The sequence below is a fragment of the Peromyscus leucopus genome, chromosome X (genome assembly GCF_004664715.2).
Source record: "Peromyscus leucopus breed LL Stock chromosome X, UCI_PerLeu_2.1, whole genome shotgun sequence".
In the NCBI taxonomy this organism is placed as follows: Eukaryota; Metazoa; Chordata; class Mammalia; order Rodentia; family Cricetidae; genus Peromyscus; species Peromyscus leucopus.
The window spans coordinates 135,194,809-135,222,563 of NC_051083.1; the positions used below are offsets into that span (position 1 = coordinate 135,194,809).

Below are 27,755 nucleotides of genomic sequence, written 5' to 3' on the forward strand. Positions count from 1 at the left end.
AAAGAAAGAAAGAAAGAAAGAAAGAAAGAAAGAAAGAAAGAAAGAAAGAAAGAAAGAAAGAAAGAAAAAGAAAGAAAGAAAGAAAGAAAGAAAGAAAGAAAGAAAGAAAGAAAGAAAGAAAGAGGTCTAATGTAGGGCCAGTGGGCCAAGAGCTGAGGGCCAGCTGCTGATTGGATAAGTCCATCTTATCTCTTCCCAATATCCACTCCAGCTCTTTGGGGTGGGTGGATATGAGAAGAGCAGCAAGACCAGAGTGAGGGCCCTAGGATAGAGTGGCACCCAGGGATTCCTACCTCCAGGCTAGAGCATCAAGGAGCCTGGACTTGGTCAGAAGGAGGCTAACTCCTTAGACAGACCACCTGACACTTTCCTTTCTCCCATGGTTTCCTCTCCCTCTATGTTTAGTACAATATGACCAAGTGGGACTAAGTTGTAACCCTGAGCCAGAGAGGAGTGGGAAAATGAGATTTTTGGGGGGAGGGGGGGTGGGTACCTCCCAAAGGTAATCAAGAATGCATGTGGGGGGGTATGTGATTGCTGTATGTGATCTGTGTATGTACGTGTGTGTCATGTATGTGGTTTGTGAGTGAGGAATGTGTGATCAGGATATATGTAGATGTGGGGTGGGTAGTGCATGTATGTGTGTGTGTATGTGTGTGCGCACATGCATGTATATGGAGGGATATGTGGAGGGTGTGTGGTGTGTGTGGTGTTGTGTATGTATGTGAAGTATATGGTATGTTTGTGTGTGTGTGTTGTGTGTGTGTTTGTGTGTGTTTGGTATGCGTATGTGTAGGGGAGTATGTGCAGGGTGTGGAATTATTATTTGTTGTGTGGGATATGTTATGTGTGTGGTGTGTATATAGATAGGGGTGATCTGTGGTGTGTGTATGTGTGATATGTATATGGGGAGAAAGAGTGTGTATATGTTTGTCTGTGGTGTGTGTGTGTGTGTGTGTGTATAGGTATGGGTGGTATGTGTGTGGTATGTAGTGTGTGGGGGTCTAGGGTGTATGTGTGTGGTGTGTGTATAGGAGTGTTGTATGCATGCGTATTTTTGTGTGGGGTGTGTATGTGTGTTGTGCATGTGTGTGAGTGTGTATATATGCATGGATGGTGTGTGATATGTATATGTGTGGTGTGGGGTGTATGTATGAATGTGCGATGTATATGCAGTGTGTGTGTTTCTGGTGTATGTGGTATGTGTATGTGGTGAGTGTATGTGGAGGTGTACATGAATGGTGGCGGGTATGGAGCTGTGTGTGTGTGTGTGTGTGTGTGTGTGTGTGTGTGTGTGTGGTGTAGGAGATTTTGCTAAACCTTCTGAGTTAGTTTTAGAGACAGAGCAAGGCCTTGTGGAGCAAAAGGCTGCTGCTGCTGCTGCTCCTGTTCTCATCTCTGTTTTCTCACATTGTGTCACTATCAGTTGAGTCCCCACTCCCTCTGTCCCTGTGTGCAGCAGCTCTCATGGTCACTCTCACTCTCCTCTGACTCTCCTCTGATGCCTCTGTCAAAAAAAAAAAAAAAAAAAAAAACAGGCCTTAGTAGTCTAGAAAAACAAGATCTTTGCAGCTCCCTCATTGGCTTGTTGTTTCTGTCTGTCCAATCAGGGCAAGGACTTCTTTCCCAGAGGTTGCTTGGCAGCCTTGAGAAGCTGCAATAGTAAGGAGGTAGCTAGAAAAGGAACTTACCACCCATTAATGCTTTGGGATCATCTAATAGTAGGAAGGACTGTTCCCATCTCCATCACTCAGACAGGCCAGAATACTTCCTTCTATTGTTCTCTTTGCCTTTCTCAGCCTAACCTGCCCCAAGAGACAAGTACAGATCAGAAATTTACATCCAGTTGGCAAGAAAGAGGTATTGTGATGTAGGGTACTGTGAAGTGGGGCTTCAGGGGGACACCATAAAGGACACTTACATGGAAGATCTTAGTTAAGCTACTTGTTCCCTGGTGGCACAGACCAAGCCCCAAGAAGAGTTATTTGGCAACTCCCAAAGAGCCAGAAGTCATTTCCCCATCAAGGTAGTATAGAAAAGGCCCTCTGACTAGAATTGTGTCTTTGTGGGCCATTTGGGAGGCGAGAACATCCATCAGCATTTTCGTGGAATGGAAAATTCCAGATAGAGCACATAGTGTAACTTAAGGGTGCCATGCCAGGAGAAGGCCCACTTGCCCTGATCTACTTTACAGATGGGGAGACCTGAGCTAAGTGAGTTAGCAGTCACAGTCATGTGAGGCTACTTTGGGGAGAGGAGCAGAGGTTTAAGACTGTCTGCTTTCAGACTGGACCATATCTGGATGTCAGTTGTGATGGGATCAAGTGGCCAAAGTACCCAGAAAAAGAGAAGAGTACCCAGGGAAGCAGCTAGACATGGGTGAATGGGAATGTGCAGGGACCTCACCTCTGTATGTTGCACTTTCTTGACATCTTTCTGAATGTTTTTATGCGTATGTTTGTGTGTCTGTGTGTTTGTCACTTGTGTATGTTTGCTCTTGGAGGCCAAAAGACGACAACGGATCCCCTGCAGCTGTAGTTACAAGGCAATTATGAGCCTCTCAATGTAGATAATTGTAGGCAGAGTTTTCCTGTGCCGTGACCACTTCCCAAATAAACTCATAGAGGCTTAATATAAATTATAACTGCTGACTGATAGCTCAGGTTTCTTACTAGATAACTCTTACACTTAACCCATATTTCTTATCTACACTTTGACATGTGACTTGCTACCTTTTCTCAGTATGGTATGCCCATCTCGCTTCTCTCTGCAACTGCCAGTGGCTCTCTGACTCTACCCTACTTCATCCCAGAATCCTCAGTTTGATGGTTCCACCTAACTTTATCCTGCCTTGCTATTGGCCAGTCAACTTGTATATTAAACCAATCATAGCGACACATATTCACACAGTGTTCAGAATGATTATACCATGGCAGGTAATGGGAATCAAACCCAGGTCCAAAACCAGAATTCCTAGTCCCTGATCCATCCAGCAGTAGCCATCAAATGGGCTTTAATGGGAACATGCTGATAATTTCAGCAGTTAGGCCAGGCAAGGCTGAGGGACTGTGCGGTTGGCCCCAGTCTGAAGTATCCTCCCTTCAGCAAGGAGAGTTGATATCAGAACTTAAGTGCCTGGCTTTGGAGGAAGCAGTAAAAGTGGCCAGCAGTGAGTATACCTAAGTCACCTGGATCTCATCACTTTGCCCCAGGAGATTTGAAGCCCTCAAATCTAGGGTTAGCAGGGCTGATCTGTGAGGTAGCCAACTGGCTCTCCTCAGCTCACTTTGCTCACAGTGATTTGAGGTTGAAAATATGCTTCCTGTCCATGGGTTGCAGATGGGCTTCTAGACATCCGTGCTCTATCTCTGATGTGTATGTGGGTGTGTGTGTGAAGATGGTTATATGGTTCACAGACTCACTATGATTCAGGCCAGTCTTGTTAGTACTCCCCAAGGACCCTCTGTCCTCATGCCAGGTATTACAGGCTGACCTAGAAGTGGGTGGGACCTAGAAGGATCAGGAGGCTTGAAGACAAACCTGGGGACTTCTCCCAGGGATAATTACTGTCCTAAAAGAGCTGGGAGATCAGGATATATAGACTAGACTGCTACAAGGGAAACTGTTGGAGCAACAGGTTTACACTTAACAATGTTGACACCTACAGACATGTCTGTCCTCTTATAAGATGTCTCAGTTCACCTTCCCACCAATACATACATTCTTAAAGGTAAACCTGATTCTCCAGCCATTTCCCTTGTAGCAGTCTAATCTAAAGAAGAACTGCACTAATAGGACAGAGATGTATGCCAGAGGAAGAGTCTTTAAAGGGATGCACTTTAGTGAGGTAGATTGACAAATGGGGTTTACACCCATCTGCCAGTCAAAGGGCTGGCATCTTCCTCTCCTTAGCTTTGGCTAAAGCCAGGGTCACTGCTGACCTTTTCCCCAGTCTACCTGCCTCCATCAGTACCTCATCCAACAGCACTCACAGGCCCCTTAATCCTACTAGGCACTTGATTCTCACACATCTACTCATGGTTCCCTGTGGTTTCTAAGACTGGGAGCAAACTTGTGGTTTCCTGACCTGGCTCTTCCCTCCAGTGAACTTCCCTAGTCTTCAGTTTATTTCAGCAGTGATCTTTTCTTTACTGTTTCTCACTATGGGATCTCAAAACAACCTAGGCTGACTTTGAACTTGCTGAGTAGCTGAGAGTGACCTTGCCTCCTAATCATCCTGCCCCCACCTCCAAGTGCTGGATCACAGTCATATACCACCATGCCCAGCTCTACACCACAATATGTGTTTTCTTTCTTTCTTTTTCTTTTTCTTTTCTTTCTTTTTTATATTTTGAGACAGTGTCTCTTTTATCCCAGACTGATCTTGAACTTGCTGTATGGCCATGGATGACTTTGCACTTCTGATCCTCCCATGCTAGGAGTACAGAAATTTACCATATACCTAGTTATATGGTGATGAGGATGGAACCCAGAGCCTTGTGGGTACTCAACAAGTACTGATAAAACTGAGCTACATTCCCAGGCCATTCAGGTTTACCGTCTTATTGAAAAAGGAACTGGACTTCTGAGATGTAGTCAGGCTCAAGGGAAAGCAGCTGATGCAGGAGCACCAGCCCTGTTTCTTTTCTGGCACATGTCCTTGCTCCTTTGCCTGAGGAGTTGCCAATGACCCTCTGTTTCTTACATTATGCACATGTATGAGTCTGTCTTGATTTGAGATGTGGCTTATTTGGTTCTAATGTGTTATAAAACTTCTAGACAGCATGGCCATTGGATCTATCAAGGAGAAACTGACAAGCTCTGAATTTAAGTACTGGCCTAGGATGGATCTGACTGCTAATACTGGGAATGAACTTCACCTGCTTGCCCAGTTCCTCTGTGGAAACCAGTGGCCTTAATCCCTTGGGTCTTAAAAAGGAGTATCTCTTTGAGATGCCTTACAGAAAATAAGTTAAGACAGCAAAAATGACCTAGTAAGATTTGAGGGACTAAGAAGTGGGCATTTGCTTCCAGGCAAAGAGGTGAGGGACTGTCCAAGTTTTTTCATTTGGTAGCATCAAAAGACTCAGGGACCAAGGGCTCAGGCTTCAATGGTCTATAGGCACTGACTGTACCCATGCATTCTGGCTAATGGGGTCACTCAACATCCTGCTAGGATGCAGACAATGGGGTTTATGCAATCATAACAGCAACAGAACTCTGATGTGGAAGCTTCAATGCCGTGATGAGGCATCATTCCTGGCATGCAGAAGATTCAATCTGCCTGGTCTGCACTTGGTACAGTTTATGGGAGAGCAGACTCTCGCTGACACGGTTAATTTAGTCTGGTCTTTGCCCCCTTCCTTCCCCTTTTAGTGTGCCTCTGACTTCCATGGAAATATGTCCAGGTCCTGCCAGCTGGCATCATTACTGAGCTGGTCAAAGCCTAGCCCTGAAGGAACCCAGAGGGTGACAGACCCCAGGAAGGAAGGCTTTTCTGCCTTAACACAGCCAGGGCCTTGTTTTCTGTAATGCCCACACCCCTGAACCTCCCAGGCTTTCTTTAGGTCCAAAGGATCAGCTGTGGTTATTCAGGGAAACATCCAAATCCACAGTCTAGGCTTTTCCTTTTCCTCAGCTTTGAGACTCTCAGCATGGAGAACAGACCTAAAGCTGAGGAAGAGGAATGGTGCACTCTCTGCAAGCCAGGGAGGAGGTAAGGAGGTAGAACAGAGTACAAGGAACCTGCTGGTCCTGACCAGATTCTCTTCCTTGTCAGATGCTGAGGCAACTCCTTAGTACTGGGTTCCTGTGAGGAGACAGGATGAGGAGCTAACCCCAAATAGGGCTACAAATACCCACATTTCCTCTACTGATTGGAGGACACTGACTATCTTTCCTCCAGCAAACAGCTTGAAAGTCACCGTGACTTGGCTTAAGTCCTGCTGCCCAATGATATTTCCTGATGTTACAACAGTCCAGAAAGGTAGAGACTTTTCACTCTCATCTTGCAGATAATAAAACTGAGGCATCCTAAAGAGAATAACTGATTTGTGCAAGATCTGATAGGTACTAAGGTGTAAGAAAGATGGTCCAGTCCTAAAGCAGCTGGTTCCCTGAGTTCTTCCCTACCTCCAAGCCACCTACCTACCCGGAAAGGTGTTTTGCCTGAGATGTGCTTCAATCCTAACCATCTCAATTCTACAGTGCTGGCTCAGCTCCATACTAGTCTCTAAGGCACTGTTGGAACTTCCTTGCTGCCAGCTCTCTTCCCCAGAGTCTTTCCATTAGCACTCTCTGTGGTCTGCCCTTAAAAAATGACTAGAACAGACAGTTCCTGACAGCCTACAAGTTCCATATTCTCCAGGTAAGCAGCCATGGCTATATGGGCAGGTGTGGCATTCAGCAGTGAAATCATTCAGAACTCTACTGACACTTGTCATTCCTGATACCTGAAGGGAAATCTGTATGATCTTGGTGTGCTAGGATCACAAAGGGCCTCTATGAGTTCATTTTCTGTTATTATGATGTAGTATCTGAGACTTGGTGCTTTAGAGAGGAAAGATACTCATTTAGTTCTGGAGACTCAAAGGCATGATTTTAGCAGCAGCTTAGCTCAGGTGAGGATCTCACAGCTGGTGGTATCACAGTGGCAGGCAGAAGAACCTGTATGTCAGAGAGGCAACTTACATGGTGAAATGGGAAGCCAGAGAGAAACTAGAGGTGGACTAGATATGCTTCTGGATATCAAACACTCATGAGAACTAACCAGGTTCTCCCAAGACATTAATTCTATCATACAACAGTTCTCCCAATGATCTAATTACCTTTCATCAAGCCTTACTTGGTGGGGGTGGGGGTGGGGGCCATGGGTGTGGATATGTGCATAGAGGGGGTTTGAGTATAGATGTACATGTGTATACATGTTCATATGCACATGTGGAAGTCAGAGGTCAATATCAGGTATCTTTATCACTGTTTGCCTTACTTTATGAAATAGGATCTCTCAGTAAACCTAGAGTTCACCAATTTGGCTAGACTGGCTGGCCAGCAAGCCTCAGGGATCCTGCTATCTTTGCCTTCCCAGTGCTAGGAATAAGGGTGTGTTACCATGCCTAGCACAGAGTGAGCCATTTCCCCATGCCCCAAACTTCACTTCTTAAAAGTCCTACAACCTCTTAATATTGCCGTATGGGAACCAAGCTTCCAACACAAGAGCCCTTAGGGGACAAACCACATCCAAACTCTAGAGGTGACCCATAAGCCATTACAAATTCATGTATTGACAAATCTGTGTTTGTCTTTGTCCCCAGGAGCCCACTGAATCCACTAGTAACAGAATTGAAAAATAAACATCATGAATGTCTCAGCATTAGGAGGTAATGGAAAAGGTGAGCCTGGGCTACATGTCTGCCTGAATTATCCCAGGCAAACCCCTAGAGGGAGATGAACATTGCCCAGGTGATGACCTCATAATAGAAGGGCTGGCAAGGGCTCTGGGATTAGGGGCTGGGGTTCCCCCTTTAAGGCTCTTAGGCTTGCCCCTGCCAGGGAAACCTTTGTCATCTGGTGAAGAGGAGCGCAATAATGTCCTAAAACAAATGAAAGTACGAACTACACTGAAGGGTGACAAGAGCTGGATCATCAAGCATGAAGACTCAGAGGACCATACTATGTAAGTCCAAGAGGCAAGGCCAGAAGGGAAGGCAGCAAGCAACATTGGGGGTGGGGGCATGGGACCCAACCCTAGCTGGGGATACTGAGGACATTCCACCATTTAGAGCTAGGTCAGGCTGTGTGTCCATTGGCCAGCCAGATGAGGTTAAAACCTGAACACAGACACAGATGGGGCAGTCCTAGATACTAATGCACGTGTTGTCACATACCTATAAAGTGGGTCAGTAGAGGAGAAGGTAAGATGCAGTGGTGGTGCATACAGGCCAACTTTGGGATGGAACCACAGGGTAACAGGTAGCAAGAAACATGGGAGCCAGTATGTTCAGGCCCTGTCTTTCCACAGACAGCTTCACTCTGGACAAAACCATACTACATCCTCATCAGTTGGAGAGGTCTCAAATGTCAGGTAAGAGGTGGTACCTAGCTGATTCTTAAATGGACTTCAGAGGCTTTTCTGCTGCAAGGAGGGGTGGATATCACATAGGAAACACAGAGGGAGCCTGAATTGAGTCATTTGGAATGCATGGAAAAGACAGGCTCTTTGGGTTTCCCTTTTAGTGTTCCTGCAATTTGGCCATCTCCAAGAAGCTGTTCCCTGATTTAAAATTTAAAAAAAGGGTCTGTAGGAATAAATGCTAGGGCTCCGTGGTACCTTTAGACCTAACCCCACTGTTCCAGCCCAGAACACTCATATTGCTGAATAGGACTGTCTGCTGAGTCCTTGTCCTCTTGCCAACTCCTTGGAGGGGCCCTCATTGCCTTCCCTGAGCCCAAGATTACCCTCTCTCTCACTACTTCTAGCATGTTCTCACCAGTGCCCCCCATGTCTTCTGAACCCCATCTGTTGTTGACAAATGGAAAGCCCCAGTACCTAGAAACTAATGTTTTCCAGCCAGTGACCAAGCCTGAGGAGTACCTTCTGGTTTCATACTTCCATCACCACTTGGGATGTGAGTGCCCTAAGGGCCAGAGGAGGAAACATTCTAGAGGAGTGGTAAGGGAAGGCCATAGGGCTTTACCTTCTATTCACTTCAACCTCAGATTGAGGTCAACCTGGGCTCTAACCAAGGGTCTTTCAGTCTGATCCAGGAGAGAACAGGAAGAGCTCTCTTTCAAGTGCCCCGGTGCCTGGAAGAGCAGAAACTTCTGGAACTTTGCAGTAAATGTTAAACCATACAGCAAGCCTGCCTGGCACCCTTTTGTAAGTCAGGGCTATGCTGGACATGGCTGTGGAGGAGTCGGCCATGGCAATGTGCCTGGGAGAGACTGAAGGAGAGATAGGTGGAGCAGAGTGGGCATCTGGCCACTATATTGGGACAAACTTGGCCACTATACTGGGACATCCATCAGCTGTAGTTGCGAACAGGAAGGAATAAAGTGTCCTGAGCTCTGTAGTGAGGCCATTGTTCCCTTTATGTCTCCTTTTCTCTTGGCAGGTCTCCAAATACAAAGGCTCCTGCTGGTTACATCATCCGGTAAGTGACCTCAAGACTCTACCTGCATTCTCATACCACTAGGGCCACACCTAGACTTCTCAATACCTTCCGGTGTCTCTTGTAGGGGAGTGTTCACCAGAACAATAGACAGCTCTTCTCACTACCAACAGCACCTGTCTAAGACCAATGGAGCGCCAAGAAGGTACATCCTTGGTGTGCTAGCCAGATGGTCAATAGGAAGGTGGGAAAGCCTTGTCCAGAGCCAAGTCCAAGAGAGGGATAGCAAAGAAGTAAGGGAATGTCCTGCCTGGCTCTGGCCACTGGCCATGGGCAGTGGCTGAGAGGGGAACTCTGGACAGAGATGTGGATTGTGCCTGTACTTCCTAGTGCCCACATATCTTTACTTTACTTACTCTTTGTCCCCTTGGCCTCATGGCTGACACCGTGCACTTACTGAGGGTATTGAAGCCATGTGCTTAGTTCACCTTCTTAGTATGCTAAGGTGGCATGTTACATAAACACCTTGGTATCAGTCACAACTGGGGCTCCATTTGGGAAGATACAAATGAGAGCCTGGTGGGCTGTTTCCTTGTGACTTAGCTGGGTCTGCCAAGCTCAAAATGTCTGGCAGGGCTGACAACAAGGAAGAAAATCTCCTAGTGGCTCATGTCCTGTCTCTACTGGGCTGTGTGGGTAAACTTAGAGACAAGAGGGGACCTATGGTTGGGCAGATGGAAATATCTTGCTCTTCTAGTGCTTCTGAACTGCTGGGAACAGCTAATTCTGGTCGTCCTCATCAGTCCTCTGGTTATAAGATGACTACAGAAGATTATAAGAAGCTGTGAGTATACAGTGATCCCAGACACTGGACCTATTGAGGGCAGGTGGACACTTACATCTGAGCTAGTCACTTAGTTGGGGAAAGCTAGTCCTAGGTCTAAAGAATGGACAATGAGCCATGGCCATGGGGACTACTGCTCACTGTCTGTGTTTCCTAGATGTACCCCTGTACCCCTTCAGGTCTCGGGTTCTCAGACTGAGCTGGGTTCAGATGAGCTGTCCTTGGGAGCATGATGTTTCTTATGTTGTCACTGTCCCCATAGACTATTGGTATGGACATTTTGTGTCTAAAGCTGAGCTTCTCTTGAGGTTCCTTCCAAGGGGCCCTGGCCAAGGAGGGGAACTCTGGACAAATGTCTGGATTGTGCCAGCACTTCCCAGGACTCTAAATCTTTATACAGCTTATCCTTGCCCCATCGTTCTATTTCATGGAACAGCTGGCATATATTTTTAGGGAAGTAGTAAGAGTGTTGGCTGTTGACGGACGGGACAGGAGAAAGGAGTGCTGGCTTTTAAGGAGGAACAAGTGGGAGCTAAGGCTCAAGGTTGCAACAGCAATGTGTGTTAGTGGCATTGGCAGTCAAGAAGCCAAGGGGAGTAGCCTGTAACAGGGAACAGGAAGGACACAGAGGAAGAAGAGCCACACCTGCTCCTCTCCCCCACAGGGCACTGTACAATATCAAGTGCAGCTCCACATCAGGGACTGAGGAGGAGGAGGTGCCCTTCATCTCAGATGAACAGAAATGGCGGTAACGGTTTCTCTTATAGGCATACCCATGAGTAGGGCAGGGGCTAGAGTCTTCACAGACCGCTGAAAAGAATTATACCAGCCAGAGTACAAAATGCATTGCACATAAGCCCTGAGAACACCCCATAGTGTGTAGGTACACTTGTCATTCCACAAGTTTATGAACTACCTCTCAGTGCTGGGCCAGCTCAGGAGAAACTTCTAAGAACCTTGTAGGGGTAGAATCTAGGAAACATGGGTCCATGGAAAAGGCTTATGTGTAGATTCAAAATGTCCCAAGGAACTTGAATAATATTCAGGGTAAAGTGCCCTGGGAAAGGCCATCTGCACCCTGCCGTGTCTGAGTGTGTTGTGTTTGCAATGTTCTTTGGGTGCAGGAATGGTCTCCAGAGTTTCAAATGCCCTGTACTTACAAAGAAGGAGCCCAAATAAAGGCCAGTATCTGCCAACCCATATGTGGTTTAGGAAGCAGAGTGACAATCCCTTGCTGAAGGTCCCAGAAGGCCAACAGTTCTATGCAAAAAGACCACAGTTGCATGAGGCATGAAATCTGGATAGTGCAGAGGAGGGGAATGAATAAGAAGCTCTGGAGGTGACTCACTGAATGCTTAGGTGTGTTCACTTGGGCAAACCACCAGAGCAATGGTCAGGCTCAGTCAGTCATGGAATATATCAGCACGTACTTGCCTGGTTGTGGGGGTCAATTAACCAATGTGAGAATGTCAGTATTCAGGGCAGGGCTGGGCACATGCTACATGCTCCCTAAGTAAGGGTCCTTCCTCAATGTCCATGGGTCCTCCGAATATTTCTTAGAGCAGTGCTACTCTGGCTTACCCTCCTCAACTCCCCGGGGATATTCCTGAGTCAGCCAGTGAATATCCAAGGCTAGACTGACAGTGGCTAGATTGACACCTATCAGATGCCCCCACTTTGTACTACCCCAGATCACAAGCTGCAAGTGGTGTTCTGAGGAAGACAGCCCCACGGGAGCACTCTTATGTCCTCTCAGCAATTAAGAAGAACACTAGGTAAGTTGTCCAAGAATGAGGCCCAGTGGGCTTGAGCCTGCCTTGGCCACTACTAACTCCGTGATCTGGGGTCTTTTTCTTCTGCGTGGGGCTTCAGCTTTTCTTTGACTGGTGAAAGAATAAGGGCATTCGATCTTGACCTTCTCGAGGGTCTCAGATGCACTTCTTAGAATAAAAACAGGAGGTACTGGGAATAGGAGAGGCTCTAAGATGGCACCTGCGCTTGAGCTTTTTCCAATATGTCTCCATTCTGCTTCATTTCTAGTAGTCCTACTCAAGAGGTGCAGGCCCCATTTATTGCAAAGAGGTAAGTATCACCAAGGGAAACCTCATGAGCCAGATGTTATCCAGGCAGCAAGCCTCCTGTCAGTAGGGGTATAGGGAAAAAGAAGGTTGCTCTCAGTGAGCAAAGAGAGCTGTCCTCCTCAATCATAGCAAGAATTCTCTTGCTCTTGTCCTGCTATGTGCTCTCCTGTCACCTCCACAGGGACTGAGGAGGAGGAGGTGCCCTTCATCTCAGATGAACAGAAATGGCGGTAACGGTTTCTCTTATAGGCATACCCATGAGTAGGGCAGGGGCTAGAGTCTTCACAGACCGCTGAAAAGAATTATACCAGCCAGAGTACAAAATGCATTGCACATAAGCCCTGAGAACACCCCATAGTGTGTAGGTACACTTGTCATTCCACAAGTTTATGAACTACCTCTCAGTGCTGGGCCAGCTCAGGAGAAACTTCAAAGAACCTTGTAGGGGTAGAATCTAGGAAACATGGGTCCATGGAAAAGGCTTATGTGTAGATTCAAAATGTCCCAAGGAACTTGAATAACCAGAACCAGAACCAACAAGAGAAACTCCATGGGAGCTGACTGTGATGATACTGATTGGTCCTATAGGCAAACAGGATGAAAAGGAGAATGATCCATATGTCAGGAAACTAGTTGAGTGAGATAACTATTATTATTTGACATAGGTCAATTTCTATAGTAGGAAAATGTTGGATAGAGGATGGAGAAGAAACTTGTATGAAGCCGAATCTTAGGGACTGAGACTTTAGTTGAATGGATATCAAAGGCTTTCCAGAGCAGATGCAGAGACTCACAGCCAAGCACCAGGCCAAGCTTCAGGGAGTCCACTGGAAGAGACAGAAGAGAGTTCTATGAGCAAGGGGCATCAAGATCATGGTGGGGAAATCTACAGAGAAAACCAAACCAAACTAGTGGGAACTCGTGAACTTTAGATCAACACCTGTGGAGTCTCCATGGGACTGGACTAGGTCCTCTGCATAAGAGAGACAGTTGTGTAGCTTGATCTGCTTAAGGGGCCTCCTGGCAGTGGGATCAGGATCTGTCCCTGATGCATGAGCTGGGTTTTTGGAGCCCATTCCCTATGGTGGGACACCTTGCACAGCCTTGATGCAGGAAGGAGGGGCTTGGACCTTGCTTTACTGAATGTACCAGGCTTTGCTGACTCCCCATGGGAGGCCTTACCTTGTTAAAGGAGGAAATAGGGAGTGGGAAGAGAGGGTGATCTGTGGTTGGTATGTAAACTGAATAAAAAATGTCTTAATAAAGAAAAAAAGGCCTTCCAGATAAGGTGGCATACATAATAAGCTGTAGGTAGAAAGTCAACGAGGAACCAGCATTCCAAGTGTTCCAAGCCAAGAACTAGCCAGTGCAAAGGCCCAGAGTGGAAATACGGTGCTGTTGTTAAATGACAGTAGCTGACTAGAATACATTGAGCACTGAGGGGTGAGGGAGTGGCAGCACAGAGTAACAGAGAATAGTGTGTGCTTATTAGCTGTTACTAATGGAGCAAGATACCACCAGCAGAATAACTTAAAATCCCAGAAATAGAGGTCAGAAATCTGAAATTGAGATGTTGGCAGGAATGGGACCAATTGTAGTTACCTCACTAGGCCACTATCTTCATTCACATTGACTTTGTGTCTGTGTTCAGATTTCCTTAGTCTCAGAAGGACATTGCCATTGGATTCAGGGCCTACCCTAATTTAGCAAAACCTCATCTTATACTGCTTACATCTCCTAAGAACCTATTTCCAAATGAAGTTCCATGGCTTCCCCGGGAATATTCAATGGCAATGTCCTTCTCATCCTGAGCTGGAGTGGCCAAGGCTTCAGTCACCCACCTTATCTGGACACTGGTGAAAACACACCCTTCAAAGGCCAGGAAGCACCAAGGTAGGTAAGAAGACCACAGGTGCCACTTTTCTTGCCCACAGGGTTGATGTGGTTGATGAAGATGTGCCTCCTCAGAAAAAACAGGAGCCACCTGCTCTGGCAAGACCTGTTTCTGGCTTAAGCAGGTAATAGTCACTCCCCTTAGGCTGTGAGAGACTGGCCACTGTAGCAGTGGCATCCCATTGTTAAGCTTGCTCCTGGTACTTCTCTAACTTGGCCAAGTTTACCCTACCTAGGAGACAGACCTGTTGTCTCCAGCACTTCTCACACCTACCTTCTTTGCCAGTGTGGATGGAGGCAAAACCCAAGTGTCTCAAGCAATTCAAATTGAGTGCATGACCAGTGTACCCAGCCCCTCTGGAAGTCAGGAACCCAGGTGGGTATCATGAACCAGCTCTGGACTATGAGATGATAACATGGTTTCCCACTGGCCTGGCTGGCTGGGTTTGGCAACCAAGGAAGGTCTTGCAGTGAGGTGACAGTGCAGGGCCATCCAAGTTCTGCCTATCTCACTCCAGGTAGGGATATGCTTTGCCCCGATTTCCAAACCCTGAGCATCCCAACAGCTACAGGCACTCTCCTCTTCTTTGCAGATAACAAGCCCTCAATGCTTCCTTGTACTTTGCGTTGAATGCTGCTGAGTCTGGCAGAGGGTATAGCTTTCCTGTTGCTGTTTCTTTCAACCTGGATTGAGTCTTGGTTAAGGTCATAGTCTTCTAAGGGCTGTGTCTCCATGGCACCCTGGAAAAACTCCTGAAGCCAGAAAGGAAAGGGGGTCTATTCTTATAAGTCAGTTCTATTAGTCAGGGTAGAGACTAAGGGACAGAGTTAAGCAACCAGATTTAGCCTTCCATGGGCTGTGATCTAGGTTGGGGACTGCCTACCTCCCTGCTTTCAGGCTGCTGCCTCCCATGTCCTGGTGGCATTTCTAATATGGTCAGCTTGACCATGTGAAAACTTCACCTCTACTTTAAGCCCGTCTCACAGACACATCTGCTCAATGCTCATCTAGAAGCCCCTTTATTTTCTGAGAATGGCCTAGAGTCAGCTCTGAGTAGGAGACTGGCAATACCCTTTCACAGGCCTATGGATCAGTGGCTTGAGCTTAGCTATAGTACCAAGAAGTCTCAAAAACAAAGAGCAGATGAGGGCAAGGACGGGGAGGAAGATGGGTGTGAGTATCATACTTCAGGGAAGCACCAGATGGAGAATGCTCTTGGATGCTGACACAGAGGGAAAGAGGAAGCTTCTCTCCCAGAAATTCTCCAGTCTCTCCTTTGGCCCACAGCTTGAAAACTGAGGAGATTGTCCGTTTGCAGATCACGACCCCCAGAGCAGGACTCCACCTGGTGGCCTCAGATCTGGAAGCCCTGAGGTATTGTGGCCCCACTGCTGTCCTGCCTCCCTTTGCACCTTTGTCAAGATGAGCAGAGAGGCAGGAAGCTAGCTCTACCACTATGGGGATGACTGGTTGGTAGGAGGTGTGGCCAGCCTGGATTCTCCATCACTGTCTCAATATTTTATTCAACAATAATTATGTAATGAGTATTTGGTTCTTATGAGGCCAAAGACCTGGCCCTGGGACCCAGTGATGACTGGAACTCCCTGGGCCAGAACTACTGACTCTGACAAAGGAGACAGATGCTAATACAGACAAGATCAACCTGCATTGCTGACCATAGCATATACACCCCAATGTCCTCAGAAAGTGTCAGGACTGGCCAACAGAGCTGAGTGGAGGTACTGGGTCTGTGTAGCCCTTTATTAAAATTAAATTATTATTTAATTGTCTTGTTTATAGGAGAAGGCATTAGGGTGGGGTTCTTGGGTCCATGGCTCATAATGCCTAGTGCCATGCTTGGGGTGAAGGGGTTGCATCCATCAGGGAGCAAAAAGGTCCAAGTTCCTTTCCTGGGAGAAGCACTAGGTTAAACAGCCAGGAAATAGGCCAGCAGGATCAAAAACTAGAGAGCACACCACTTGGGCCTCCTGAGCATCAAGTGGCTCATCTGGAAAATGGGCATGGATAACAATATTACCCAGAGCTCCATCATCAATCATCTAACTTCTACCACCTTTCTTACTGTCTATTTTCCATGCTATCTTCCACATATCTGCCTGGGGACATTTGGAGGTCATTAGCTGAAGGGTGACAGTTGATGGCATGAAAGGAATGTGAGTAGCCTAGTAGGTAGTAGAGTATGTGGACAGGGAAGAATTTATGGGTTAGCCAGCCCATCATTAGCACATTTTCAGCTCCTAAGAGACAGCTGGCATTTAAGGATGAGGTAACTACCAGAGTGTGAGTGGTTGAGGAGTAATTAAGTCATTTCTTTCCTCTGCAGGTCTTCCCACAAAAACAATGAAGTATCATGCTCTGAAGAATTCAAAAGAGATTCAGCTTATGAGGATAAATTTAAGAATTGCAACACAGATTCTGAAAGGTAACTCACTGCAGGGAGTAGACTTTCCCCAGAATACAAAGCCCATGTGCACTCAACCAAAGGGCTTCCATGCGCCTGGGTCCAAAGTCAGTAGCTGAAGTACAGACCAGCACTATACTATTGCTGCATATCTGTAGAGGGAGAAGTAGAGAGAAAGAGGGGGTGGGACTATAGAGAGCAAAACTGTAATGTTTTCCCCAGATATCAAATTTCAGGAGAGGACCAACTCCAGACCAGGCTATCTCTCTCACAGCCCTTTGTTACCCTGACCCATCTTTTCATTTGGGATCCCTGACCCCTAGTGTGGACTGATCCCTGGGAATTAGGAAAGGGGGCCTTAGATGAATGGGTAAGTGTTTTTTGTTTTTTGTTTGTTTGTTTGTTTTGTCAGCCCTCTCTGGCTTACTAGCAGCCCCAAATTCCTTGTCTCTTGCTCTGTTGACCATTGGCCACCAACGTGGCTGCCTCACACTGAGTTTTCAGCTTATTTTGTTTCCATTCATGTTCCCAACCCACTAAATTTGAATGAAACAGAAATACTTGCTGATAGAGTCCACTTAGGCTTGGATTCCCTCTGATCAGAGCAATTTAGGGAGGCAACCAAAGACTTCTGCTCCCAAGCCATGAGACATACTCTCAAGACATCTAAATTACACAAGGTTGTAGCCTGATCAAAGTCAAAAAATGCTTCTCTTCCAATATCAAATCAGCTGCACAGTTGAATGATGGCAGTGAGCAACCAGGAGCCACAGAATCCCCACCACAAGGTTTGGCTGGAGCAGGCATTGGCACGGAGAAAAGAGGGTGAGATGCTAGTGGGAGACAGTTCTCTCAGATCCCTGGTGAGAGGCCAGGTTCAAGCAGCCAAACTCCTTGGACTGCTGCAATTGGGACTTCTCTCTACTGTGCCCCCCCCCCCCCGCGCACACCCCCCTCCTTTGCTCTTGGCTTTTCTACTTGTTGTTGGATTTGCTTCCATTCCAGTCTAGCCACCTCCACACCTCTATTATTGACTCTCAAATTCCTGCAGAGCAAATACAAGCCCTAACTCACAGCTAAAGGCCCATCCTTCAGCAAGGACTGGCCTTGGGTAGAATGAATGTGTGAGGAAAATGGAAGAAACAAACTAATGAATGACCTAATAATGGAAGAATCAGCACCTTCTTACTTCGTGACTGAGCTCTGAAGACAAATTCAGGGGCCCTTGTCTCTTATTTCTCCCTTTCCAGAAGAGGAAGAAGCCCCTAAATCTCTAAATCAAATGTTTCTGAGAGTCAGTGAAAGAAGTAGATCAGTGAAACAAGCTAGGAGATAAGAATGCCTCGGCTGAGTCATGAGCCACTCTTATCAGGTGATTTGAGGAGTAACATGGTTCTACCTATTCCCATGTGGTTCCAAACTAAATCCGAGTCATCTCTGGAGACAAAGGCTAGTTATGCAGATGTTGGCACAAATATTAGTACAGTTTCAGACTGTGATAGCAACCTTATGATTGGTCTGTCAAGGGCTGAAACTGCTGGAGGGTCGGCCCAACTCCACGACCTCCTGAAGTCTACCCAGAAGGATCCTGGGAGGATGCTCTTCTGGCTGCTTTCCCAACTGGTTCTCTCAGTAGGTTCATTTTCTCACTAACTTACCTAGTTGCATTAGGTACCTGGAAGTAGATATAGTAGGCCACACCTCTGAAATCTCTGTTTCTGAGCAGGTCTAGGAAAGGCCTTTGAGCCAGGGACTCAGTTCTTTTTGCCACTAATATATCATTTTGCTGTATGTACAGGCATCAGAACAATTTCCCCAAAATAAACCAGAATACATTTATGCCCTCTTTCAACTTCTCAGTGGCTCCCTACTTCCTTGAAATTAAGTCCAAACCCCTTTCCGTAGCTCACATAGTTCTGCATGGTAGTGGGGACTCCATATCCATCCTTTACTTTCTCCTGTACCACAGTGGTGCAGACTGGTTCAGTGTGCTGTTGGCTACTATAGAAAATATCTGATCCAGTATGATTGGGTCTGTCTCTGGGTGGCTTCCTCTTTGACTTTTCATTGGAGTCATCCTTCCTGTTTATACACCCTCATAAAACAAATCCATTTCCTTAGAGACTAAACCTCAAAGCTGGTTTGGGACTTCTCTCTACTGTGCCCCCCTTCTATTTGCAAAATAGTATGAAGAATTTTCTAGATTTGTAGGGTGTTAGTGCAGTCTATCACAGTTGTCTTACTTATAATAGTTTGACTTTGTGTGTGTACAAGTGTATGTGTGTCTATATGTATGCTCATGTGTGCATGTGTGCGCAGGTCAGAGATCAACTTCTGGTGTTGTTCCTTAGGCACCATACACCTTGTTTTTTGAGACAGAGTCTCATACCAGGACCTGAGACTTACCAATTAGCAAGCCCCAGGGGTCTGACTGTTTCTACCTCCACTGTGCTGGGATCACAAATGCACACCACCACATCTGGCTTTTTGTTTTGCATATGAGTCCTGGAGTTTAAAGCCAGGTTCTTGGGCTTGCAAGACAAACTCTTCATCATCATTTAAGCCATCCCTCCCACCCAATTGTTTTTGCTTCTTTGTTTTGTTTTGTTTTTGTTTTCTTTCTTTTTTTTTCTTTTCTCTCCCCCCCCCCCCCCGCCCCCAACTGAGGATCAAACCCAGGGCCTTGTGCTTGCTAGGCAAGCATTCTACCACTGAGCTAAATCCCCAACCCGCTTCTTTGTTTTTAAGAAAATGGTGCTTTTAAGAAAATGGTTTACAATTCTTTCAAAGGGTTGCCTCTCCTGGAAAGCACTACCCTCCTTTTCCTTGTATGAGATTGCTCAATAGTTGAATTTAGTTCTAGGCCTAAAAGTAAACATAAAGGACTGTAAGACAGTATGCTATCCATATGGAAGACAGGGGCTTGTGTAACTGATGGGTGCCCTATGGGCATCATCAGTTTGCCAGGAAAGAGGATGGGGCCTAACTGGGAAGCCTAGGTAAAAGAGTTCTATACCAGTATCAGCTGGGCACATACAGATGAATTGTGAAAGAGCTACGCTTTTATCAATGACCATTGGGCTTAGCAGGAGTGGAGAACATGTTAGCAGAGGCTATGGCCCAAGTGTTATTTGAAGTATGAATTGAGACTACTTATGGGACAGACATGATTATCATTCCTAATTTACTAACTGATAAAACTGTGATTTGAATCCACACTGCCCCCAGATATCAGGCTGTTTGGGGATGAAAATGAGTCTTACTCCCCCAAGCATCTATGTGAGCAGCTCTTCATTGCCCATAATCTGCTAGGGCTAGAGGCCACTCACTCAGAAGAGGGTAAGACATGCAGAAACAGACTTATGACCTCAGACAAGGTTTGGTTTCTTTCCACAGGCTGGGATCAGCTGCTAGCTTAACCCCTTTTCTAGATGCTCAGGGTGTGCAAGGTGCCAGCTCTCACTTCTGCAAGCCTGTACCAGTAAAGGTATAGCCAGCACTTCAGTAATCTATCTTATTATCAGACAGAGCTCATTCTCAGTTCCAGTGGCCAAGGATCCCCTCATCTTTAGACCGTTACCCCATCAGATAATCATAGCTGGATCAAAAGCCTGCTGGGGCCTGACCTAGAACTGCATTCCCCACATTGGAAGCACTACAAGAGGGACATGTGATGAGTCTGTTGGCCCAGAAATTCCAGCATCAACCTACATGGACCCACTTTGGGTAGTGGTGGAAACTTGTGGAAAAGCATCATCAGGAAGCTGAACAGCCAGTCTCAGTGAACCTCTTCTGTATAGACTGTAGCCTGCCCCAACAAGTAGGATTTGGGGAGACAAATCTCAGGGGTGGACAGCCAGCACTAGAATGCTGAGTCTTAGACAACACTTCTCTAAGAATGACAGTGACTTTAGTGAACAAAAGACAGGACTCTCTTTACTGGCAAACTCAGTCCTTCCCTTTCCTCTGAGAAGGCAACTGGCAAAGGGGAAGCCATGGACCCCAGTCTCCTCTGTTCTGGGCCTTAGTAGACCTTAGTGCTTCCTTTCCTCAGGTCTGGCAACATAATTTCTTTCTTGGATAACAAGAAGAACAACAGTGCACCAGACATGGAAAATAAAAAGGCAGACCCCAAGGGGTAAGGCATTAGCAGACAGTGCTAGAAATCCAGGCACCTTGGGTATCTATCAGACTTTGGCTAGGAAGATGAAGCCAGCTATACCTGTGAGCTAGCCTGAAATATATGGAGAGACAGAAGATCCAGATGGAACTTTTCAGCCCCTGTCTGTGCCAGGAAGTTTTCCATTAAGTACAATTACTTCCAATGAAGAAGCACTCTCTAATTAAGAAAGGTCACTTTCCTTCAACTGCTGGGGTGGCACTTTACTTTTATACCAGTCCACAGACAATGAAGACATGATATGGCTTTCAAGGAACTCTTATGCTTTAAATAAGAAATCAGTACTACAACATAAGGGGTTTTTGAGATAGCTTAGTGGAGATTGGTTCTGAAGTTATATATTGAGATGGCAATGGCAGCCTCTCAAGCAATGAGAATAGAACCAGGGAGATAGAAGTAGAAGTGGAGGCAGTTTATTAAGAAAGAGAAAAGCATTCCTGAGAATGGAAGTAGGGAGCTGAGGGATGGCTTAGTTGGCAAAGTGCAAGCATTAAGGCTTGTGTTCAATCTCCAGAACTCATATAAAAAGCTTGACATCCCAGCAATGGGGAAGTGGAGACAGGAGAATCCCTGGGTCTTGCTGGTATATCCTAACTGGATTGGTGGGCTCCAGGCCAGTGAGAGACCCTGTCTTGAAGGCGATGGATGGTGTAACTAAGGAGTAACACCTGAGGTGGTCCTCTAGCCTCCAAATGTGCAGACACACACACACACACACACACACACACACACACACACACACACACACACACACACGAGAATGGAAGTGGACCAAATCTGGGAACATTCTGAAGCCCAAAAGCCTTGTATGAGGAATATCTTGATCCTTTATGGGTGATTTATGTAGGCCCACACACTCACACATTTGAAATCATGATTTTTTTTCTCATTTGTGCTGTTTTATTACATGTAGCTTGTGATGTATGTGTGGAGAGGTCCAGTCTTCTAACCATGGTTTCTTTGCTATGTTAATCATGATGCCTCTCTCTATGATCCATTCTCCTGCCACAACCTTCAATTCTGTTCCCACAGTATCTTTCAGGATTGTACTTAGTTTATATGAAAAGCAAAGGCTTGAAACCCAGGTCCCCATGTCTTCTTGGAAGGACAGTGCTCTGAAGATAACAGCCATGGTTCTAAGATATAGAGATGGTGGGCAGGGGGATACTTGTTAAAGGGATTGTGGGAGTGGTGGAGGTAGTTCAAGTGAGCAAAGAGAATCAACTCTAGAAAGAAGGGGTACAACTGAAGCTACATAACTGCAAATCCTATAACCCTGTGAAGAAAATGTTCCTAGCATGTTCCAAAGCATAGAGTAACTGGTGACTAATGAGTGAGGGATGACAGAACAGGGACTTGTTCAGTATAATAATGAGACTTTATCTATCAGGTTTTAATCCAAAGAAGAGACTGCTGTGGTTTATGGACTTAAAGGTGATTTTCACATCACTACAGTTGCCTTTTTACTTTAATCATTTGCTGGGAGGTGGTATGGACAGTTCCCCTCTAAGTTACAGGCCTTGTGATGCACTGTTTCTTCTCTTAAATTGCACTAACAATTAACACTCTGAAAATATTAGCTGATAATAGTTACAGTATGCTGTCTTTATGTGCTTTAAAGTTATCCCAATAACTGTGAGATGGGTAAATGGGGAAGCAAACAGAAAGGTTAAGTGACTTATACAAAACCATACCTGTGGCCAAGTTATCCTAATAAACAGGCTTAAAGATAAACCTTAAGAGAAACTTCAGCAAGCTAGTTGATGAAATTTGTTTAGAGCCTAATGTCAGGACCAGAAACGTCACCTTCCAGCTGATGTATTGATCTGGTGTTATCATTCCCCAAGCCAAGAAAGACTTATGATTGTGCAATTTGACAGGAAGAAAACTTGGGTCCATTCATGTGATGAGCAGAACTAGGAATAAAATCTAAATCTGGCCAATTGTAGAACCCAGGTTCCAAGAGGTACATTCCTTTGATGTTTACCAGTTTGAAAACTCAGTGCAAACATTCCTGATGACGGGGTTTCATAACTCTGGGTGTGCTTAAGAATTCTTGTTTGTTTGTTTGTTTTTTCATTCAAAAGTTTTAAATTTTATGTGTATGGGTGTTTGCTTGCTTGTATTTTTGCACACCATCTGCATGCAGTGTCAGTGACGGTCAGAAGAGGGCAAACGATCCGCAGAGACGGATGGTTTTGAGCTGCAAGTGGCTGCTGGGAATTGAACTCAGGGTCTCTGGAGATTAGACAGTGCTCTTAACTGCTGAACCGTCTCTCCAGCCCCTCGCCTGGAAAAATATTAATAACAAAACACTTTCTGAGATTTTTGTTTAATTTCCTGAGCATATGTCTCCAGTATTTTTCTTTTTTCTTTTTTTTTTTTTTTTTTTTTTGGTTTTTCGAGACAGGGTTTCTCTGTGTAGCTTTGCGCCTTTCCTGGAGCTCACTTGGTAGCCCAGGCTGGCCTCGAACTCACAGCGATCCACCTGGCTCTGCCTCCCGAGTGCTGGGATTAAAGGCGTGCGCCACCAACGCCCGGCCTCCAGTATTTTTCTTAAGCTCTCCAATTTCCTCTCTTGTCCAGTATACACTGGGAACCAATCTAAGGGTAGCAGTTCTTAATCAGGGGTTTGCCTTGCTCACCCTCTTTATTCCTGTGTCATCTCATAATAACGAGATATTTTTGGATGCTACAACCAAGGGTGACTTCTAAAGGATAGGAATTATGGATACTGCTAAACGACCTATAGTACAAGTGAAAATAGTGCCTGATTCTTCTCAACACACATACTAGCTTTATCCAGTCAAAAATGTTAATAGTATTAAGGTTGACAAGCCCTCCTCTAGCACCATCTCTTCGGGTACACACACTGAAAATGTGAAAGGTCCAATCAAACTGCCGCAAACAGGCACCGTGGACACAGAACGAATGCGCCTGTGCCTAGCCCAAGTAGGCTGCCTTCTACTTTAGTTGCGCAGGTCTACAATTTGGTGCACTGCCTGCATATGGGTGCATGCGCATGATGCGCTCGCTGGGCGTCGGCGTCTAGGCCAGCGCTTCCGTATGAATACGCCTGCTTGCGCAGCCATTTCCTGCAGCCTGTTTAGGCTGTGGTGCCCGCTGGGAAATAAGACAGCCGGAAAGGCGTAATGGCTGCTCCAAAGACTGGCGTCAACAGGACTTTTCCTGAGGCAGTTCCCTCACGAGCCGCAAGATGGTGCTGGGCGATCACAAATCCTGGTTGCGCCAGCGAGCTCCCTTTCCAATCATCACCACCAATTTTGGGGTGGGTGGGTGGGGCAGCTGGCTACAGTGGGCAATTTGTGGATGGCTTCACCTGGCAGACTGCAGCGGCTACTGCTGTACCGGCTGGGCCAGGACTCTGCTGTATGAATTCACAGTTCCCTGTACATTTGATAAACAGACTGGTTGAGGGGTGTGAGGTCAGGACCAGCCACGAGGCAAAACTTTGCCTAGGTCACAGTTAATTTGTCAGAAGGTGTAAGGATTTTGCCCAATGTTCATTTGATTGTGCATAGTGGGCTAAGGGCTTGGATTCTGAAGCTTTGATTTAAGCCCAAGGTAGTCTATAGGACCTTTGGCATGTTGTTCAGCTCTTACATGAACAATAATGGAAATAGCTCCTACGATATAGAGGGAGTTAAGTGGGTTTACATATGTAAAGGATGTGGGACATTTTGGGGGAATACAAAATTCTATCAAATACTCGTTTTATAAAGCCTTCAAACTAAATGTAGTTGTAGAGAAATATTTCCTTGACTTGAAACTCTTTAAAGATACTCAAAAAGCTATCCCGTGGTTCCCAATTTCTTTATTCAGTCATTTAATAACACACTGTCTTGCCTTTTTCCTTTTCGATTGAGTTTTCCCTAGTTTGTATCCTACATGAGAGGGCGAGTTTTAGAGTGCAGTGGGACATTCCCTTGGGCCTCTTTCTATATGATACTTGTTCTTCCTCAGCCCCTCAGCTGATTGTGAGAAGAATGTGGCCCCCAAGACCATCAAGGCCTGTCAGGAGACAGATGGAGCTACAGAAGGTAGCCAGAGAGACCCAGCCATGGCCACTCAATACTCTGCAGATCCCAGCACCCCAGAGCTGGAGAGCAGCCCTGGTGTACCCAATCAGGTCATCAAACTTGAGGCCTGTGTCAGCAGGTAAGGTCTTCTACTGGCCTTGTGATGCCTGTGGCCAAGGTTTCTGTGAAGGCCACAACATAGGTGGGAGCTGTTTCTCTCACTCCAGGCCATTGTGTGGATTCTTCTCTGAATATGCTCAGGATGTTGATAGCCTAGTCCTTAGGCAGCTTCCTGAGATTTAAGAAGCTGGGATGGGCTTGTAATCAATGCAAGAAGCCTGGCTATTTCCCAGAGTATACAAGTGTGAGGTCCTAGGGATGGTGAAGACTATTTTTATTTATACAATGATGGTGTCAAAAAGTATGACTGTTATGATTCTGCCCCCACTCCAGCTTCATGACCATACATGCACAGTTCAGTAGCTAAGTAGGGATCTTACGTCTTACATCATCCATGTGCTGCGTGATTATGTAATGCATGGCATGGTCACGCAATCTGTGCATGTGTGGTGTAGTTCTGTAAGCCCACCTGTGAGTGTGCAGGGGAATCCTTAAAAAGCCAGATACAGACTTCTCCCCTCTCTTCTTTGCTCTCTCCTCCCCCCACTCTCTCCCTCTCCCTCCCCCTCTCCTTCTCTCTCTCTCTGTGTCTCCCCAGGCCTGGTTACTCTCTTCTATCCCCCTCCCCCTCCTAATAAAGCTCTGATACTAGGTTTTGTCATGTCTCATGATGTTTTCACCTGGTAACAGTGCTGCTTATTTTTTTACAACAACAACAGAGAGCATGAGTTATACAGACTGTGAGGGGGGAGAAATAGAGAGAATGAAAAAGAATAATAAAGTGAAACATAGACAGCCACAGGACAAAGAAGAGAACATGCTTGAGAAAGCAAGATAAAGAGTGAAGAGGAATGTTGGTTTTGGTGTGTCTCTGTACATGACTGATGGGTACTGTGACTGTAAGTAGAGGTACCTGTGAAGTATGAGCAGATGTTCCAATCTAGGCTCTTGAGAAGGCTGGCAGACTGCCAGCCCACACCATGTTGTTCCACACAACTCTGGGCATGCACACAGATAATTACATGCACAGTGCGTGTGCTGCTTGGTGATTTCTAGGGTACAAGCAAAAGTGTTAGCCACTCATGAGGAGCAAAGCAAAAGATTCCTCACAGAAGACAGAAATGTTGAGAGTCAAGACTCTTTCTAACCAGGGAGACAGGAGAAGGTACAGTTGAGCAAGGACATTGATTAAACAACTTTGTAGTTATTGTCACATAATTTGGTTTCCTTCAGTGCTTCATGTCTGTATACTAAGGGCTATAAGACATGCAGCCTACTTTTCACAACAGCCAAGGTATTGGACCAACCTAGGAATCCAGCTACAGAGAAGTGGCTAAGGAAACTTTGGTCTCTGTGCACAATGGAGTTCTTTTTAGCCATAAAAAGTTAAGTCACTTTCAGGAAAATGGATGTAACTGGAGATCACCATATTAAGCCAGTCCCAGAAAGATAAATAATCATGTTTTCTCTATTTTATGGTTTCTAGATTTTTTAAAGGTACATAAAATCAATGATACCACATAGAAATGAAACTGGCTAGGGGAACAAAGGGAGTTAGTTGGAGGGGTGTGCGAAATGGGAGGTAAGATGTCTGGGGGAAATGTGTTCAGTATACCAAATGCTTGTTTAAAATTTCCCTTACGTAACATAGTACCAGGTACAATGAAGAGACAACAAAAAATTTTAAAATAAGTTTTAAAAAGTACAGCCTACAGATGCAGGAGAAGGTGATTGGTCCTGTTTTCCTTTCCTTTGGTTATGGATGGACAGTAGTGGTGTGGCTTTCTTTACAGGAAGAGTGAGGTTGGAGCTAGGTTTGAAGGCTAAGGAGAATTTCCCCCAATAGATGTGCTAGAGAAGGCATTCCAGATTGAAAAAAACAGAGGCCTGGCAAAGGGTAGGGTATATGATGAATGTAGAGTCAGGGTGACTACAGGGAATGTGAGGGAGTCTGCTGGAGTCCAGCTGCAACTTATCAAAGGGTTCTTGTAGGGAGGAGAGAGACATGGGAAGTATTAGATAGAAAGATAAAAGGAGACCATAAGAAAGACAGAGACACAAGATAGCTTCGGGAGGGCCCTAGGTCAATACCAAGTTGCCTCAAGGTTTATTCCAAAGGGTTTTTATATAATACCAAGGGGAAAAGCAAAAGACCTCCTCCTTTCAAGATCAAAGCACAATGTACAGCCAAGTGTAGACCCTTCAAAACACCTGGTAACCACACCTGTGGTCAAATCACCCCATTATGAAGCCCTGCTGGGTAAAGCAAGCCCAGATTCCCTTGAGTAAGGTCTTGCTAGGGAGCCCCTGTGTGCCCAGCCACAGGAATGAAAGCTAATTTGTGACTTACCAGGAAGCACTGAGGGGGGCTAGGCAAGCACTTGTTCCTGAGGAGCCAAGGGGCCAACAAACATGGTTTTCATATAGGAGATAGCCTTGAGAAGATTAGTTACAGGGGGGTTAGGCCAAGGAGATGCACAGCACACAAGGTAGGAGACCTGTACAGAGGTTGTGGCTCAGGCTGACGGTGATCTGATAAGGCTACAGGTGTTGCTGACTTTAATTAAAGGTAATGGTGACAGGGTGGACACCGAAAGGAACTAGTTGAGGATGAGAAAGTTAGAGGAGTTGCTGTACAGGTGTGATGTTAAGGTCATTGGGCCATGTTGACTTTGAAGTGCTTGTAGAGGATCCAGGTGATAAGTCAACCCACTAGGCTGGAATTGAGTAAAGCTATGATCTGTGTCTAGAGTGCTGAGACTTGTCAGCTTATAGGTAACAAGCAAGGGGTGTGGATAAGAACAAGTCTGGAAGCCAGTGTTTATTCTCTGCTTTTCTCTACAAAATCCCCATACTACTTGTCTGACTAGCTGCCGCTGTCAGCTGGATGGGTAAATCCATGTGGTTCAGGGATGTAAAGGGAGCCTTCCTTTTGGTTACAAACTTGTAGGCTCCAAACCTTCATCAGTAGACATTTCTCTCCATTTCTGCTTTCTTTTAACTCAAAATGAGAAAAACAGAGGTAGTAATGAGTGTCTTTTCCTAAAATCCTAAGCAAGGAAGG

General features: G+C 45.9%; 1 protein-coding gene across 11 annotated transcripts in view; it reads left to right on the forward strand.

The window, feature by feature from the left end:
- The window catches only part of Znf185 (zinc finger protein 185 with LIM domain), a 57,507-nt gene that overhangs the window by 8,176 nt on the left and 21,576 nt on the right, over positions 1 to 27,755 (forward strand). For 5 of the 11 annotated variants that reach the window (XM_037199308.1, XM_037199306.1, XM_037199313.1 and 2 more), the window contains exons 2-15: positions 7,314 to 7,391; positions 7,552 to 7,675; positions 8,021 to 8,083; positions 9,114 to 9,152; positions 9,238 to 9,315; positions 9,868 to 9,954; positions 10,619 to 10,702; positions 11,646 to 11,729; positions 11,995 to 12,036; positions 13,970 to 14,053; positions 14,215 to 14,304; positions 15,217 to 15,303; positions 16,274 to 16,372; positions 24,516 to 24,710. In XM_037199308.1, coding sequence (XP_037055203.1) covers positions 7,358 to 7,391; positions 7,552 to 7,675; positions 8,021 to 8,083; positions 9,114 to 9,152; positions 9,238 to 9,315; positions 9,868 to 9,954; positions 10,619 to 10,702; positions 11,646 to 11,729; positions 11,995 to 12,036; positions 13,970 to 14,053; positions 14,215 to 14,304; positions 15,217 to 15,303; positions 16,274 to 16,372; positions 24,516 to 24,710 — 1,190 coding nt within the window. In that variant the 5' untranslated portion in view covers positions 7,314 to 7,357. The remainder of the gene's footprint in view (positions 1 to 7,313; positions 7,392 to 7,551; positions 7,676 to 8,020; positions 8,084 to 9,113; positions 9,153 to 9,237; positions 9,316 to 9,867; positions 9,955 to 10,618; positions 10,703 to 11,645; positions 11,730 to 11,994; positions 12,037 to 13,969; positions 14,054 to 14,214; positions 14,305 to 15,216; positions 15,304 to 16,273; positions 16,373 to 24,515; positions 24,711 to 27,755) is intronic. The other 6 variants (XM_037199309.1, XM_037199310.1, XM_037199317.1 and 3 more) reach the window with 6 other exon arrangements.